Source organism: Centroberyx gerrardi, chromosome 16 (genome assembly GCF_048128805.1).
Source record: "Centroberyx gerrardi isolate f3 chromosome 16, fCenGer3.hap1.cur.20231027, whole genome shotgun sequence".
NCBI classification, from domain to species: domain Eukaryota; kingdom Metazoa; phylum Chordata; class Actinopteri; order Beryciformes; family Berycidae; genus Centroberyx; species Centroberyx gerrardi.
This window is the reverse complement of record NC_136012.1, coordinates 16,859,003-16,877,224: the sequence shown is the minus strand read 5'-3', so window position 1 is coordinate 16,877,224 and position 18,222 is coordinate 16,859,003. Positions and strand designations below refer to the sequence as shown.

The window sequence follows — 18,222 nt, the reverse complement described above, 5'->3', positions numbered from 1 at the left end:
TGACATAAAAGACACACACACATACGCACGTGCAGACACATGCACGTGCACACGCACACACACACACACACGCAGCACCTTTCCACTGGGGGGCGATAGACTGACCTGTATTTTTTTCTTCAATTATGAGACAGAGGTCATTTCAAGGCTTTTATTTTTATTTTTTTTTATCCCAGCTCCTTTATTGAACTCAGACAGAAACTATCCTCAAATCATACCGTGTGGTACAGCAAAGGACTGACAGCCTTAAATTCTTATGGCTGAATGCCATGAAGCTGCTCCCTTCTTGTCTGTAAAACGCCCCTAATACGTTTTTTTGGAGAAGTGAGCTTGTGACTGGAAGGTCACCGGTTCAAATCCCAGGACCGGCTGGGAAAATGTGGGTGGGGAAAGTGATTGAGTAACACTCTCCCTTCCCTCCACAACTACTGTCCAGGTGCCCCTGAGCAAGGCGCCTAACCCCCAGCTTCTCAGCGGAAGGCTCCCAGGTGTGAATGTGTGTCAGCGTGAAGCAGGGCGGCGCTGGGAAACAGCGAGCGTGCTCGGTCGACTTTCTCTGGATCAATAAAGGTTAAAACGAGAAGGCAGCCATGTGAGCGCAAACCTCCACCAACACCGAACAATGCTCCAACTTGCTGTTACACCCAAAGACATCATTCCTATCACTTCAATTTGAAGTTAATTTGATTTCTTGACCCTGCACGCATGGCCTTAGGATTTGGAATCAAGTCTCTGCCTTTGTTAGTTTGATAGTTATGGCTAAAAAATTATAATTGCCTTATGGCAGAAATCCCAGAACCAAGGCCAATCTGTCCACCACATTTCATGGAAATCTGTGCATAAGTTTTGATATATCCTGCCGACACACAAACAAACGGGCTTGCAAACAAAACCTCCTTGGCAGAAGTAAAGTTTTCTACACCAAAACTCTCAAAAAAGTTCACTTATGCCCCTATGTTAATATCTAGAACTTTTTCTATAAAGTGGGATAAGCTAATCCTCTAGACTGATCTGTCTGTTGACTGATGTCTGTATGTGTGATGTCAGTCAGAGTTGGATTTCCCTGAGCATCATGGCACAAAGATCCTCTTGATTCCTCTGTAAATCAATAGAGGAGAAAAAGGGATCTATGATGATTTAAATAAAGCAAGGAGGCATTAGATTCTAGGTGTCATGCCGTTACAGTTAGTTAATATGCCTTGCAAAAATCAAGTTAGCTCAAGTTAACTCCTAAAATATAATTAAAATGTATCAAAATAGATTCAAATATCTTATTATTTGAAAGTGAATAAGTTAATTCCCAGAAGGAATTTTGTGGATTGCCAAGTTTGGGTCATGGTCCGTACTTTGGGCAACTCTGTCTATGTGAGCTGCCTGCCACTGTGATGAATGGCAGGTCCTGTACATGGTCGGATGATTTCATATGACCCCTGATATCTAAGAGCAGCATTGTGTTTATGTGTGTGTGTGTGTGTGTGTGTGTGTTTGTGTGTGCTTGCGTGTTTGCGCACACACGTTTGTGAGAGTATCTGACAATGATTTTCACCCAGGTTGTCAGGGAATGGAGTGAGCAAGTAGAGTGATGCTGTGTGTGCGTGTGTGTGTGTGTGTGTGTGCACGTGTGTGTGTCTGTGTGCGTGTGTGTGTGTGTGTGCTCCAGGGAGGGGAAGGGTCAGAGGATATAGGAGTAAGCTGCTAAAATTGATGACATCCCCAACACTACCCCTCTTTCTCACAATGTCAAAGTTCACCATGCTAGAAAGGAGACAAATGTGATGTGATATACTGTGGATGAAAGTGATAGCCTGTGTGTGTGTGTATGTGTGTGTGTAGGTGTGTGTGTGCGTGTGTGTGTGTGTGTGTGTGTCTGATTGTCTGGAAGGGCTTTCCTGTGCTTCAGAACTCTAAGCCCTGGTCAGGATGTAGTTATGGAGCGCTAATTTGAGAGCTGTCTGATTGCGGGCCCTCTGTGGGCCCCTGCGCAACACACACACACACGCACACACAGGCACACACACACTTTATCAGTCATTAATCTATCAGGTGTCATTAACAGGGGAGGATGGGCTGATTGGAACCAGAGGGAGACAGAATGATGTCACACAAACACACTTCGCTGCCAGAGCGCTCATGTGTCTCTCCATCTCCCTTTCATCCTCATCATCACCACACACACACACACACACACACACACACAAACACACAGAGACATGTACATGTGACAGACATAAAGACATAAAGATAAAAGTGCAGAAGTAGGCCTACAAGAGAAACACTAATGCATGCTCCCTTACTCTTCTCCAACATCTGAGCCTGAGCTAATGAGGAATGCTTATTGCCAACTGCAGCTTCTATAAAACGCACCGCTGGAGAGTTTCAGAGGAGACTGGAGAGATGGGAGGAGGGAAGAGCCTTGACTGGGATATGTTGGACTGAAAAATAATGGGTAACTTATTGTGTGTGTATGTGTGTGTGTGTGTGTATGTGAAGCTGTGTGTAGATAAATGTGTATTTTTAATGGATGGGCCTATGTTTAACAGGACAGGGGGATTATTTCCACAGTTAAAAGGGCCCCTGGTCTGGCCTGTGGCCCCTATAACCTCCCCTCCAACACACACACACACACACACACACACCCACACACACTTCAAGACACTTCTGCACATACACACCGCCAGGCTATCTTTGGAGGATGAGCCATTGTTTAGCAGTGACAGTAATCCCTTAAAGAGGTGCTGTGTTTCCAGGCTGAGAATGGATCTCTTTATTAACACTGACGGAGGCTCATTATCTATAAATACAGGCGGGAGCCACTAATAAATCATTTCTCATGGCCCTGATAGAGCACTAACCACAAGGCATTAAGGCATCATGAATGCAAACCACACGTTGGCAGGCAAGCTGTGTGTGTGTGTGTGTATGTGTCTGTGTGTGTGTGTGTGTGTGTGTGAGACCACGCTTTGGCAGGCAGGATGATGGGGCTAGAACTGGGCTTTTGATTGAAATAGCATGTTGTCTTTTGAGTTCCCATTTCGGCAGCGTTTAAATTATAGTGTCTCTACAGACTGCAAAACGTCTCTTGAGAGGAAAACAGTCAGAAAACAGAAAATGCGTTTATATGAGGATAATGTCTAAAGAGATGTGGAATGACTGGTTTTTCCTCTGAAGATTGGCTCCAATGATACAGTAGCAGGATTAATTGGTTACACATCAACTTCGAAACCATCAACACATGTATTTTCATGTCCACAGGTATTGTGTCACGCTGTTTTCCACAGCGTATCACTGGTGATGACATTCTCTGCAACTGTGAAGGGTGTGGAGAAGGTCAAAGGATTCCCAAGGAGGCAAAATACTAGAAAAAAGGGGAGGGGAACCACTTCTGATGTAAAAAGATCACGTTTTATTCAAGCCAATGCATTTCAAGTGGATACACTCCTGTGGCAGCAAGGAGGAGTGTATCTATTGTATAGCCATATTTACTGTTCCACAGCCTATATAGGCATTTTCATCTTTGTGACTGTTAAGTTGAATAAATAGTATTATTTTGCATTAAAGGTGGCTCTCCTCTCCTCTACATTCTTTACCCAGTCCATCCTCTTTATCCCAGCGAGAGTCTAACTCAAGCCAGGCCAGACCAGCCAAGCTTTGACAGTTTAACCTTCCACAGAGGTCAGTCCTATTCCTACAGTAACACGTCCAGCACAGCCTCCCTCCGCAGCTCAGGCCAACCCCGTATAACCAATCATACCCCTATCCAGGCCCGTTCTGCCGAGACGCGGGAATGAAAGGTCCGATTAGGGCCTGGAAGTATTCAGCGCAGCCCCCTCCCGCCCCGGCACTCCGCCCTGCCAGCGGCCCCTCTAACCAGCCCCTCTCTCTCCCCCGGCCCTGTGCCGCTCGGGGCCATGATTGACATGTGAATTACAGTGTGTGGTGATGATAATAAGAGTGCTAACCGGGGCCAGGCCTGGGCCTTCCAGCCAGCAGCCAATCCCAGCTGGCACGGCCTAAAAGACAACCGCTGCCACCATCTGAAGAGGCAAATAAAAATGACAAGCTAACTGTTAAAGAACTGCTGATTTTTCACATGTTGTTTTAAAAGCTTTTGCGGCCGTGCCAGTATTTCTTTTTTTTTATATTTTATTTTCTTCCTTCAACTCCTTCTCTCTTTTCTCCCCCATTTTCACTCTTTTTTCCCCCTGACCACATCCAGATATATGAAACCCCTCATTTATCAGGGCAATCTAAAAATAATACCCTCCACTGTGGTGAGGCTTTGATAAAAAATATTTGTGTTCAAAACAATTGTGCTCAGTGGGATGGAAACAGATAAAGACATTTGTGACCGTGGGGTTCCTCCATAACGCCCCATCATCCCACACACACACACACATACAAAGATGCTGGATTTCCCCTGAATAATTACTGCTTCTCCTCACCATGCATGTTAACACCACCAAAGGAGCGCTCAGCACATTTCAATCTCAAATCTCGCTCGAGTCGACAATCAACATGAATGTGTGTTTTTGTTGGAGCCGCGGCGTTGTTCACTTTACGCATTATTTTATCCAAATATTCCACATAACGTGCTAGTTACACATTATGGTATTAGGAAATTACCCCCTAACACCCTGCAGATTAGTTTTCCACCCTCTGACATCCTTCTGGGAGGAGCAGTTCATTCCCAGAGATCTATTCCCAAATCCCAACTCCCCAAAGCCCCGTGGATCCCAGTGCCCCATTCAATCAGGGGCGTGCTGGGCAGAGCCGCCTGTCTGGGCTGTCACACCGAGGAGCTGACGAGACGGAGAGAGAGGAGGTGGAGGGGAGAGACGCTGGAAGAAAGACGCTCGACTGAGATCCTCACATGCAGAGTCTGACTCTCATTATCAATTACGGCTGTTTTTGTTTCTTTTTACCACAACCATTAACCACACAGTTACTGGCAGTCAGAGAGAGAGAGAGGGAGAGAGAGAGAAAGAGAGAGAGAGAGAGAGAGAGAGAGAGAGGTAATTTTCATCAAAAAGAATTAGCTATCCAAACAAGTGAGGTGAATGTGCCATAGAGCCGGATTCACAGTGGGCCTCATGAAAGCACTGTGGACAGATGAAGATCTATATGTGTTTAATAGGAAGAGGGTGAGTAGCTGGGGATAACGAAAGGCTTAGAGAGAGAAAGAGAGAGAGAGAAAGAGGGAGAGAGAGAGAGAGAGAGAGAAGATAATTCACAACACACTTGCGGTGAGAGGCTGCGTCCTGGCAGAGAGATGCTACTCTCCTCCTCTCCTCTTCCCCTCATCCCCCCTGTTACCCATCCAGGCAGGATGAGGCAGAAGGAGCCAGTAAAGGCTGGATGCCGTGGCACATGAGCCATTAAATCTTCCCACACTGCGGGCAGGGGGGAAGGCGGCGTTGCCAGGCCTCATGCCCAGTCCTCCCAGCCCCTCCGCCAGCCTGGACCCGAATATAGTGAGAGCAGAGAGGCGGTGAGAGAAAGAAAGAAGGTAGAGAGTACGGTGATAAAGGAGGTTGGCAGAGGCAGAGACGGCCCGCTAGGCAAGATTTTCGTCAAATTAGATTTGGCATATCAACACAGCTGTCAACTTAACCTCTTGTCTGATATGGCTCAGCAACATTAAACAGGTGAGATGTCCTCGTTGTCATCCAGACGTCGCAGCAGCAGCCAAATCAGACGGAAGCATGAAGTCTTTCAGCAAGAGATGATCAGTGGAGTGAACAGGAAGGGAATTTGGATGCTTTTCAGCAGCAAATCACAGGGCAAGATGCAATTGTGTGAGACTTCAGAGTGCAATTGGCTGGCACACTCAATTAACTCCCAGGCAGGGGATGATGTGATTGGCGTCTCGCTGACTCCTCCGCTGGAAAGGAGCAGAAGCAGCGGAAAAGAGACGGCGTTCCTCACAACACGGACTGCACAGCAAGTTTACTGGAATCCCCGGGGAGACACGACAGTCTGAGAGACGCTCTGGACCTCAGACAGCTGTAGCCCCCGAGAGAGGGACGGGGAGGAGGTTATGAGTAGCAGATGTGGCACCACACACACACACACACACACACACACACACACAAACACACACACACCATGGAGCTGATGACATGTCAGGGTCAAAGGAATTTGTCACTCTATAATCGGTCATGTTGTAAAGAGTTTTCGCTGCTTGCCTTCCCTCTCGCTCCGTTCTCCTCTTCTCCCCCTTTTCATTTCTCTTTCACCTCGACTCAGAATTAAACTGTGGACTTTGGCTCTCTCCATTAAAAGTAGGCTAGTAGTTGTAGCAGCAGCAGGATTAGCAGGATTAGCAGTAGTAATAGTAGCAGCAGTAGTAGTAGAAGTAGTAGTAGCAGCAGCAGCAGTATTACTAGCAGTAGAAGCAGCAGTAGTAGTAGTAGTAGGCTAGTAGCAGTAGCCTAATAGTAGTAGTAGCAGTAGTAGTGCAGTAGTAGTGGTAGTAGCAGTAGTAGTGGTAGTATAGCAGCAGGCTAATAGTAGTAGTGCAGTAGTAGTGGTAGTAGCAGTAGTAGCCTAGTAGCAGTGGGATTATCAGTAGGCTAGTAGTAGTAGCAGCAGCAGTAGTAGTATAGCAGTAGGATAATAGTAGCCTAGTAGCAGTAGTAGTAGTAGTAGTAGTAGTAGGCCTAGTAGACGTAATAGCAGTAGTAGAAATAATAGTAGTGGTAGGCTATAGCAGTAGTGGTAGAAGTTGTAGTATTATGGACTATGGAAATTCCCTTATCATTGAAACACCACAAGTAGCCTAGTTCCACTCAGGCAAACAGAGCAGAAACAGCAGCAACACACACAAACCAACAAACAGTTATTTGGAAGCCTCAGGATCAACTTTATTAAACCTGTGTTGGAAACAATTAGCACATCCGTGTCCCAGTAAAGAGTGTATTGCAGGTGAGCCTTCATTCATGACCAATACAGAGTGCTCACAGCCCATTTGTGCTACAATACACTAAGTGTATATAGCGTTATATATTCAAACACTCTGCATATGTCTACTGGAGGGGTGGTGGAAGTTTGACGTTTGGCAGTGAGTGGGCATCCGCTCCAGCAGCCCATGCCCAGAATAACCCTCTCTGCTCTCACACACACACACACACACACACACACACAGGCACAGGCACAGGCACACACCCACATAAAGTACACTAACTGCTCAGCATCAGGATCCAACTTAAAACAAACCATCAGGGGGCCCCGTCACATCCACTCAGCATTGAGCAACAGACAGACAGCCCTGTTTATAAACACACACACACACACACACACACACACACACACACGCATACACCCACACAAACACATGCATGAATTTGCGTGCGCGTGCACATGTACACTGTAGTACAGACAGACAGCCTTCCCCGGAGTACGGCTGGACATGATTACACTTTGGGCACAAGCCTGCAGCTCCAAACACACACACACACACACACACACACACACACACACACACACACACACACACACATTGGCTACAATGCAGACTTCAGCCTAAGTGTCAATCATCAAGTCATGGGGAAAAACAAATGACACAGTGAATAAACAAAGCACTTGAATTGAAATACAGAAAAATACTAAAGTTAATTCATAAAAGCCAGAAGCAAATAGACGACAGACTTTGCCTTCAACCTTTCACCTGAACAACTGGAAGTCTAACAAACTAAATTAATGATTAATGTGCTGCACTTTAGTCCACAGTTTCACTTCAGATGGCGATATGCAATTTAAGGCCTACTACCGTGAAGTTTCAACTGCGAACCAATTATTCGCAAATGATAGGCCTAATTAATTAGTCCAGGAACACAGAAACAATCAACGCCATGGGAGCGGGCCCGAAGGCCGAAAATGATCGGAAAGCCTAATTGCAGCTGACCATCAAACTTCCGCATTGATGGAAACCTGAGGCACGCGCTAAATTGGATTTGAGTTTCTTGTTTCCGCCGAGCGTGCGCGTCGAGCTTAATAAGAGGAAACATGTGTGCCAAACATCCCCGAATCGGACAAATCCAGATTTGCGCTGGATTAAGAATCATAAAACAACGAATAGGAGCTTCCTGTTGTGTTTATGAGAGGTATCGCTTGCCTGCACGGCCATCACGCGGCTGACAGCCACGTAATCCGATGACGAAGATTTATGACCTGATCTGCTGAAGACAACACGGACAAATAATCTCCCAAACTGCACGACCGATGCGCAACATTTATGTGGAAACTACCCAGGTTATCTAAGTCTCTTTCTTGCATTTTTACTTTAATAAAAGACAACTTCTGGTAGGCCCATCACTGCGGTTTACGGTTGCTTTGGCTGTGCGCATGAAACAGACAGCCATTCATTTGTGTTGCACTTTCATCCCACCGTTTTAAACCGGGCCGCGTGTTTGGGATGCACTTTGTCACAGTAATCTATTGAAAGAAAACAACAATTTGGAAACGAATAAACATCCAGGCCGCGGTCCTAAAACAGGTTATGATGACAGAGAACATGTGATGCCGGTTGGTCATAGTTCTCCATTTCCCGGCTGTTGTCAGAGATTTCCATCACCAACCAAACCAACCGTGCCATAAACACTGCTCTCATTTGTTTTCTCCTCAGAGCAATTATATCATGTGATTAAAAAACATTTTAAATAGAGCCTTTGCTGAACTTTATTTGTGTAAAGCGGATCTATTTCATGTCGAGCAGTAATGTAATAATCCCGAGCTGTCATTACGGCCCAGTTTCCCCTGTGCGCCAAACTCCATCTGATCTCCGCACTTATGAAAACCAGACTGGCGCACACTCTCACCGGGCACCGCAAGAATCCCACTCCTGCACCGGGGAAACGGGAGACAAGAGACCGTTTTACGGAAAGCCTTCAAATTAATATAGGAAATGTTAGCTTCAACCGAAAAGGAGTGAGTTTCATGGAGATATTTTACGTTCCAGATGGTCCGAATTAGCAGAGTTAAATATTTGTGCCTCGGCTCCCTCCTCCCGTCCTCTAGATTTTCATTCTATTTATCTATCACGCGCTCTAAATGGATGAAAGCAACATGGAAAACACACACACACACACACACACACACACACACACACACACACACACACACACACACACACACACACACACATCTATCAAGCAGCTCGCTTCTGCAAAACTGAAAATTAACTCAAAGGAAGACGTGCCTCAAAGTCGATCATCTTCACAAAAACAACTTCGAGACTTTAATCCAGTCTATAGCCTGCAATTCTTTCATTGGCTTTACTGGAGTGTCCTAAGTTATATTTGTCAATAGCTTTTCCTGCTTACCCACATATGAAATACACTTTTCATCATCTTCTCTCATGTTTTATTTGGGGTTTCCATTGGACTTGCATTACAATGCTTTTTTGTTTTGTTTTGCTTTGTTTGCTAAAATAAACAAAAACAAAACATGAGACAGAAAATGTTTTAAAAGAGGCTGAAAAAGACAAAAGAACCTAAGTCATATTCTTAGAGTTGAGTATAAATGGTGAAATCGTTTTATCCCATATAGCCTACAATAGGTCTCACGCGCAGCTACAGCACAGTGCGAAGAGATGCTGCTGCTGCTGCTGTCTGGTTGTCCTGGATGCTCAAACACCACTGGCATCAAGCGGACACTGCAAAAATATAATCTTAACAAGCCATTTAATGTTGTATTCAATCTTACAATATTATTTTCCTTCATTTAGTAAGTAATTTGCCAATAGCTGAGATAATATAACTTGTCTCAATGCAAATCAACTTGTTTCAACAATTTTCTGAATCAAAAGTCATTTTTTGATACTAGTGGAGTGATCAGCATCATTCTGTCTTGTTTCAAGATAGTGACACTTTTTAAAGAAAAAAAAATCATGAAGCAAGGGATACTACCGTGGAAACAAGTGGAGTTATTTCACCTGCCCATTAGCAGAACTTTTCCCGTGTTTTAAGAAAAACTAAGACCAAATGTGACTAAGTGTTAGGATCGACATTTTTTGCAGTGCAGGCCCATATGGAGGAATGCGCGCTGCTCTCTTCCCTCCCTCTCCGTGACGCGCACGGGAACAGAAGAACAAGCCCTCTACGGGACAGAGGGAACGGGAGATATTGAAACGGATAAAGGGGGAGAGGGGGAAATATTGTAGTGAGGAGGAGCGGCGCGCCAATAATCAAGGATTTGGATGAAGGCGCGCGTCTCGGAGACACATGGGAACTCACCGGATCAATTACGCAGCGTCACGGAGCCGCCGTGAAAGAAGAGGGGCTCCCTGAGGTGCTGAGGCGCCCGGTGCCTGTCCTGTTGTGTCCTGTCCTGTCCCGTGCCGTCCTGGATGAGGAGGGACACTGAGCCCCGCGCGACAAAGTCAAAGTTCAGAGGGATACCGACACACGCAGAGAGAAGGGCTCTTTCGCCAAGATGCAGGGTCTGAGCTCCCGGGCTCATGCGTTTTCAGTGGAGGCGCTGGTCGGTAAACCCTGCAAGAGGATGAAAGTGTCGGACGGGCAGGACCCAAGTTCAGCGGGAGATACCGGCAACGATACGAGCACCTTTACCGGTGAGACAGAGGAAAACGGTGGTTGGATTTTCAAAAACATCTCACTGTTTTTACGCACAAGCATTTTACGCACAAGATGGAACAACAGAACGCATTACAGAATTGACTGCTCCAGTTCTGCAAGTTATGACTGAAGTGAATTTTACATCATTATATTTCACATTTATTCCATTAGCCCAAGTTGCCTTTATATCTTATCAGTTAAAAACAAAAATTGCCAAATGAAATTTTGAAATTAAAACTTTTCGAGATAAATATTTTAGGATTTGCAAATATTTTCCATGTTACTAGGCAAACTGGAGTGAATTCCTGCATTTTCTTAAAAAAAAAAAAGAATAATAATAGGCCTATTGGTAATATCCACAGCCGCTTAAAAATCAGGAAATTACAATTGGCTTACCTAAATGTTTTTGGATAATATTGTGTTCCGTATTGCATAGATTGCTATACTTTCCGTATAGGTTTTTTTTTTTCTCAACACTTCATTTATTCAACTTATTTACCCTTTTCAGGCCTGCACGATTATCCAGTCAGCCAGAGGAAGAAAGCAGGTTCAACACCAAAGAGGCCAGAAGACAGCTGCTCTGACTCGGGAAGAGAGCTTCCCAGAACAGACGTTGGAGAGGCTGAGCCGGGTGGAGAGGAGAGGAGGCCGGGGGAGAGTGACTGCTGCCCGGAGAGAGAGGTGCGGGTCGAGCTGCAGGGCTCCGAGCTGTGGAACAGATTCTATGAGATCGGCACCGAGATGATCATCACCAAAGCTGGCAGGTAAAAATTACGCAGTATAAGGTACGAAAGGTACAGTGATTTTAGGATAACTAAGGTGTTCTCAGGCGAATAAGAAGAATACCCTAGCTGTTCTAAAACCACTGTAAACCACGGCCTTATGTGGCTTATTCAGGAGCGCAGTTAACTTGGCCTGTATGGCAAAATCTCTGCTAAACGGCAAAAGCCACCAAAACTTCTAAACCCGATTATATCAACAAACTTTCTGGGGAAAAGATGAGCAGGCTGGTGACTGGCAATATAAGCTAGTATTAGCCTATATGGCCAATGTGATCAATTATTAGACAGAGGCTTGGTCACCAAAACATCGCACACACAGCTTAGAGGGAACAATGATTTTTAAAAATATGGCTTGATTTTTTTTTTCTGTGGATTTTTTGCTTGATCTTCTGTCTTCAGGCCTGTGATAAAAAACGATCAAATCCAATTTGGACTCACTTAGAATAAGAGCAGACTTGGTCACGTGCCACCTTGCCACAACCAAGTGACACCCATGGCCTTATTGCTTTTATAAAGCGGGGATAACACATTTTAATAAAAATGTTCAATACTTTTTTTATTGTTATTATAATCAAATGTTAGTTTATAAAACCTAGTTCTTGAAGAGTAGATAAACAAAGTGGTTGCTAAGAGACCTATACTACTGAACTGATAGAGTGGTGATTATCAGTCAGCGCATTAATATATAAATCAACTGTTCTGCGGTCACAGGTGTGAGTTTATCAGGCGCTGGACAACGGCTTCGAACAAGGCTCAGCCAATCAGAACTAAGGACCTTAACTTTCCGGCTAGTTATTTTTAACGGAACTTTTCTCACCAGTAAACTGAACAGAAGCGCCATCAACTAATAAGTGGCCCAGTATGAGAAATTGAATAGTGTGCCTTAAAGGTTCTTTTTACCGTGATCTAAGAGACTACAGGTGAATTTACATGTAAAAAAAAAAAACAACTTAAAATTTTGGTCGTTTCGATTAGATAGATTTTGGATGAAAAAAAGTTAAAATGAAAGTAGACCTAGGCCTACAAATGGATATGGTCCAAATGTGTGAGCTCTGAATTTAAGTTATGTTGTGGAGAGCAACCAACACTGGGGAAATAATTGAATTTCATTTCTTGAATTAAACTGGCCTCTTCTATAAGACTGACCGATCATTATTAGCTTGTCATTTCGAGACACTTTGAAATTAAACATATTAGTCAAATAGGCTACTAGACATTAGATTACAAAATCTGGTGACAAAAAGACGTTTTCAATTTCAAAGCAATTCATTTGTACTCTGGTAAATAGCAATGTGCTTCCGTTTCTGTTTTCCAAAAATGAGTTATTGGGATAACCACTTGTTGAAATTTAGGTTCCATTTATTTAATTACCGAGAACAAAAGCTATAAATCTCGATAGTGAAGATGCCCTCGTGAACCCTGAGGTCCCTGAACTTTACTCTGAACTTGGCCGCTGTGCAAGAAAGTTTCTGCTTCAACTTTTTGTGCCCGCTCACTTCCTAACTGTATCTGCATGACGTGCAATTTTGCATCCAAATTTGAAGCTAATATCTCTATTTACACATCTTACCAATTTTTAAGGAAACAGGCTTCTTCTCCTTGATCATTTGAAATTAAAATGGGATAAAATGTGAATCAAGTATAATTTCTAATTTCTAATTTTCTGACTTGTCTTTAGGAGAATGTTTCCTTCGGTGCGCGTGAAAGTGCGCAATCTGGACCCGTGCCAGCAATATTACATCGCAATGGACGTCATGCCCGTGGACTCCAAACGCTACAGGTGTGTGTGTGTGTATGTGTGTGTGTGTGTGTGTGTGTGTGTGTGTGTGTGTGTCAGCCTGCTGTAGTAAGGCTTACATTATTAAAATCATAGTATATTACGCACTTGGGGACTATTTCTATTTCCTGTAGGCCAGGCAAAAAAATTGAATCTCCCAGGTTTTTGCGCCATGTAGTCTTTATTTATTAATTTATTTATTGGCATGATCTTTCAATACCCCAGATAGGCTCCTTCAGCATGCTCTCTCTGACGTTAACGCCATGCTGGGCTGGGCGGTGTTTTTCCGCAGGTATGTGTATCACAGCTCGCAGTGGATGGTGGCTGGAAACACGGACCACTCGTGTATTTCTCCCAGGCTCTACGTGCACCCAGACTCACCGTGTGCAGGAGAGACGTGGATGCGTCAGGTCATCAGCTTTGACCGAGTCAAACTCACCAACAACGAGATGGACGATAAGGGACATGTAAGTAGCCTAATCCGTTTGAGCACGAGCAGCTTTCTTTTTCTCAGAATAATGGATCATTATCTATAAAGCAGGTGAGACCTTTTCAGTGAAAAGAGTGAGAGTTTGATTCAATTGCACATTATTCTTTTTTTTTTTTTAAACATGGACGTGCTATTGACAAGTGTATTTTAACATTTTTTTCTATAATAGGCTATTTAAATCAAGGTAATTCTGGTGATTTATTTTATATTTCTTACTTTGAGTCTAGCTATTTTGACAAGTAAGAAATAATAGTCAATAGGTCATGAAGATTATATTTGTTTTGCACTTTGAGAGGTGAAACATTGTGCTGAACTCACTATTCAATACACAATATTACATTTCTGGGTTGATATGGCCACATATAGCCGAAAGGGCGGACAAAATAATGGAAACACCTACCACTATATGAACAGTGTTACCTGAGAAGGAGCAGAGCCTCCCTGTGACTTCAGCGCAGCTTCAGTCCTCCTTGGATTGCTGTAACTCAACTCCTGAACTGTGTGCAGTGGGATGTTGGACCGTTCTTCAAAAAGGAAAGCCTCCGGTTCTTTGAGGGATGAAGGAGGTGGAAATCCTTCTCACTCTGCCATCCAAAACTTCCTGTAAAGGTTCAGTGAGGTTTAGGTCTGGTGACTGGGGAGGCAGGGAAGGAATTTCACTGAAATTACTCTTTCATTTATTCTGCAGTGTGTATGAGCGCATTATCATTTTGGAATATGGGAACATTATGAGGGAATGAAGGAGCAGTGTTTGCACCAATGGGTGCACCGGGTCTTTTAAAATGGCCTCATAATCCTGGAAGTTTTTGTGCACCTGCAATTTGAGCACCAAATATTTGGCCTCTTTGGAACTCTGCTGGTTGCCTCATTTTGCTTTGAAAACTCACATATAAAAGTGATGACTGTCAGACCGTATACTGCTAATTGACATTCAACTTAATATAATTTGCCAGTGTAGCTGCATTATGATTTAGTTACTTAAGAGTTAAAGTTAATTTTTCATGTGATGTTTCCATTATTTTATCTAATCTGTTACCTCTTATTTAGCTTCTCCCCACACACAAAAAAAACAAAAAACAAAAACTCTTCTTCTTCTTTTATAATGTAAGAAACTTTAGGAACAGAATTGACTTTGAATTACAGAATACAAGAGCAAATGTATACCAAGCTTTTCTTGTAAGACTGATCAAATGAGCGACTACATTTATAGACTGCATTACCACAAAGTAATTCAACTGTGCATTGTAGCCTACTATTTTTCCTTGTTAGTTGAATTTTCAAACAGTTTACAAAATATGCAAACTGTGGAAAAAATAACACGCCACAAAAACTGCACAACAATCTGCCCGGTGTTGAAGTGTTGAAGATTGCTTTTCCTCAGATGAACTTCTTCCTGCAGCATGAAGCCTCCTTAAGCAAACACTTTTGATTGTTACATCTTTGTAGAGATATCAATTGAAAATCACGACCATTTTTCACAAAATGGTTAGTTTAAATAAGCTTAAATAAATAATAATATTGTACACTAATTGGAATGGTATTTGATGTTTTTGTTAGTTATTTTTGTTGAATAGTACACTTATTTTAGCCAAACCTAATTTTAAAATAGTTGAGCTAATATTACAAAGCAGTGTATTACCCTATTTTCACAGATTGCAATGTGTACTGTGACATTATTATATTTTCCTTTTTGTTAGATCATTACATGCCTTTCATCTTTCTCCTTTAATAGTTAACTGAAATTGAAACTTAAATGAAGTGATTCAGCATAATGCTGCAAGGATATAGCCAGACAATCCATACTTGCAGTAGAGACAGGGGGCGCACTTTGTTTTCCCATGTTTTGAGTCCTAATATCTCTAAAATGAAGACGAACCTTGTGGTTTTATCAACATCCATTATTAGAATATTTTTGACTGACTTCTGGATAAATACATTTGTTTTAATTCCAGTCCAACGTTGTTGATTGTAAAACACAGAAATAATAGGGTAATCTTGGTCTTCCTTGGCAAATCCACTGTAATAACACCGCCATCTGTTGATTCAGATCATTCTTCAGTCGATGCATAAATACAAGCCACGTGTGCACATCATCCGACACGACCCCCGAATGGACTTGTCACAGATCCAGTCGCTGCCTGCTGAGGGTGTGCACAGCTTCTCCTTCCCAGAAACTGAGTTCACCACAGTCACCGCCTATCAGAATCAACAGGTAACAACCCTTGAAATTGGTATAGCCAATGCTTTGCTACATAATTATGAACAAAGGTTTTGACCGACAGGATCTAGAAATTATGTTGCATTTCATGAAGCACTGCAGAAGTCTCATGATGTATTGGAATTTTTTAGTTATTCGTTCATCCTTTAAACAACGGATACTTTTGTTTTTCTTCAAAGAAAAATGAGTAATGCTTGTTACAAATCAGCCAAATATTTGATGTTACTAATTTACCTTCTACATGCTGTATGCACCAGAAACATTCAGAAAGCAGATACAGTGTTTTCAGGGTTTATCCACCCAGCGACTGCAATATTCTCAGTGTTCGTATGATGATTCGGTCGCCAACACAGGCCTGTTTGACCTTGCGTAAAAATGTTTTAATCTCAACATCATGAAAGTGTTGAGGCCCACTTCGCTGTGGTCTCAACTAAATCATAAAGTGTGCTGGCCTGATTCTCTGCTGGGCTAGCTGCTGAGTGAGAGAGAGGGTGTGTGCCTGTGTTCCTGTGCAGGGGAGCTGACCCCACCGTTGGCTACCATTCCTTCAGTAACAGAGCCGTCTCCGGGGACTGCCAGCTCTTTTCATCAGGGTCCATTTTACGACCAGCGAACGTATTATTACAGAAACTCAGTAACGGGCTGTGACTGGGCTGACTGCTGGAGTCCACAGCCATTAAAGCACCACATAAAACTGTAGGACCTCAGCCCCTGCTCCAAGAACCCTGTTTGACATGGCTGTCCGCCCTGGGTGCTGCTGGGAGATGTAGTCCCTGAGGGAGAGCGCTGCCACTCTACACACAGCCCATAAAGCTGAGCTCATTGTTAGCTTTACAGGTCACTGGCTGGCAGCATCACTCTAACCCGTGTCTGTCCCTCTCTCTTGGGCCAGATCACCAAGCTGAAGATCGACAGGAACCCGTTTGCCAAGGGCTTCAGAGACCCAGGGAGGAATAGGTACAGAAAATTAATCCTCACACATCAACACTTATTTTAGCTACAGACTCATACTCATACTACAGTGAAGGACCCAAGAGAGATTTAAGGTTCAACCGCAGAAATCTGATAACACATAAAACCTTCAGCTGAAGTTGAACTATGTGGTGCAAAATTTCACACTTCTCAGAACCAATATTTAAATACAGTTTGTAATAATCTGTTTCAGTGTTGCTATGGATTCCTTTGCGTATTGTATTTACATATCTTTGTGGTGTGTGTGTGTGTGTAGGGGGGTCTTGGATGGACTGCTGGAGTCATACCCCTGGAGAGGTCCCCTCAGTTTGGACTTCAAGCCATTCACCATCCAGCTCCAAGGTACTGTGCTCATCACCACTGTGGTTCACACTGACAGCGTTGTTTTTTATCTTTGTGATTCATGTTTGGACTTCTTTCAACAGGGAGCTCAGGCTCGCCGACCAGCAGCGCTTCCCCTCTGAAGAGTCTCCTCCCTCTCTCCTCCTCTTCGTCCCCTCACCCGTTCTCCCTCTCCTCGCTCTCCTGCCAGGACGGCGCTCTTCACACCCTCGCTCTCCCCTTCTATGGCAAGGCCTGCCCCGCCTCGCCCGTCTCCCCCCTGGCGGGCAGAGCCTACTCCTCCTTGGGGGCGGACAGACTGAGATGCTTGCCCCCGTTGTCTCCTCTAACAGACCTCCCGCTCCTCTCGGCGCTGCAGGGAAAGAAAGCGGCCCTCTGTAGGGACCCGTGTCTCCAGGGGTCTGCGGGGACCTCTCCGTGCCTGATCCCCCTCCACGTCCCCCTCAGCCCTCGGGGGCCCGGTTCGTCTCTCCTTCCCCATCTCCCCGACGCTGCCGGCCCCCTCTGTCTCTACCGCTACAGCCTCCCCCTAAACCCCCACCTCGCAGCCCTCTCTCGTCATGCCAAACTAGCCGAAGACACCACAGACTGTCTCCTGCGGCAGTCTCCGTGGCACCCGACCACCAACCACTGCCTCTGACAGCTGGACCGCACTTGCAGGCCCCGAGCCCTCGGCTGTACCGAGCCAAAGCTTACTGCAGACTCACAAGAAAACAAAGAAGGCTGATTCTCTATGAGCCGGACTAGCTCACCAAGGAGTGTACCGTTGGTGATGAAGACAGAGCTGTGACAGTGGGAACCTTATTGTATTTAAAAACTGTTTTGGACACTGTGTTGGATTTGCCAGCACTTAGACTGATCCTGAAGCTGATCACGAGCAGCTCCTCTTCACTGTGCACACTCAACTAGAGCCAATAGGCCCAACAGTCAAAAGAAATGTAGGTGGGAAATAGGGCGTTATATGGGACTGAAAGCGTAGAGCCTCTTTATGGCTCAACAGACCTTTCCTTACCATTTCACTCACTCGCCTTAACTACTTCACAGGCTGTAAGGGTGTTTGCCAAAGA

The 18,222-nt window shown here is 44.3% G+C and overlaps 1 protein-coding gene across 1 annotated transcript; it reads left to right on the top strand.

Annotated features, from left to right (window-relative positions):
• Positions 1-10,431: 10,431 nt before the first annotated feature.
• tbx22 (T-box transcription factor 22) lies at positions 10,432-17,795 on the top strand. The gene is made up of 9 exons (XM_071923933.2): positions 10,432-10,570; positions 11,083-11,338; positions 13,035-13,136; positions 13,426-13,600; positions 13,672-13,674; positions 15,671-15,835; positions 16,734-16,798; positions 17,070-17,155; positions 17,239-17,795. Exons 1-9 carry the CDS (start codon positions 10,432-10,434, stop codon positions 17,793-17,795), a joined length of 1,548 nt encoding a protein of 515 aa, XP_071780034.2.
• The last annotated feature ends 427 nt before the right edge of the window (positions 17,796-18,222 follow it).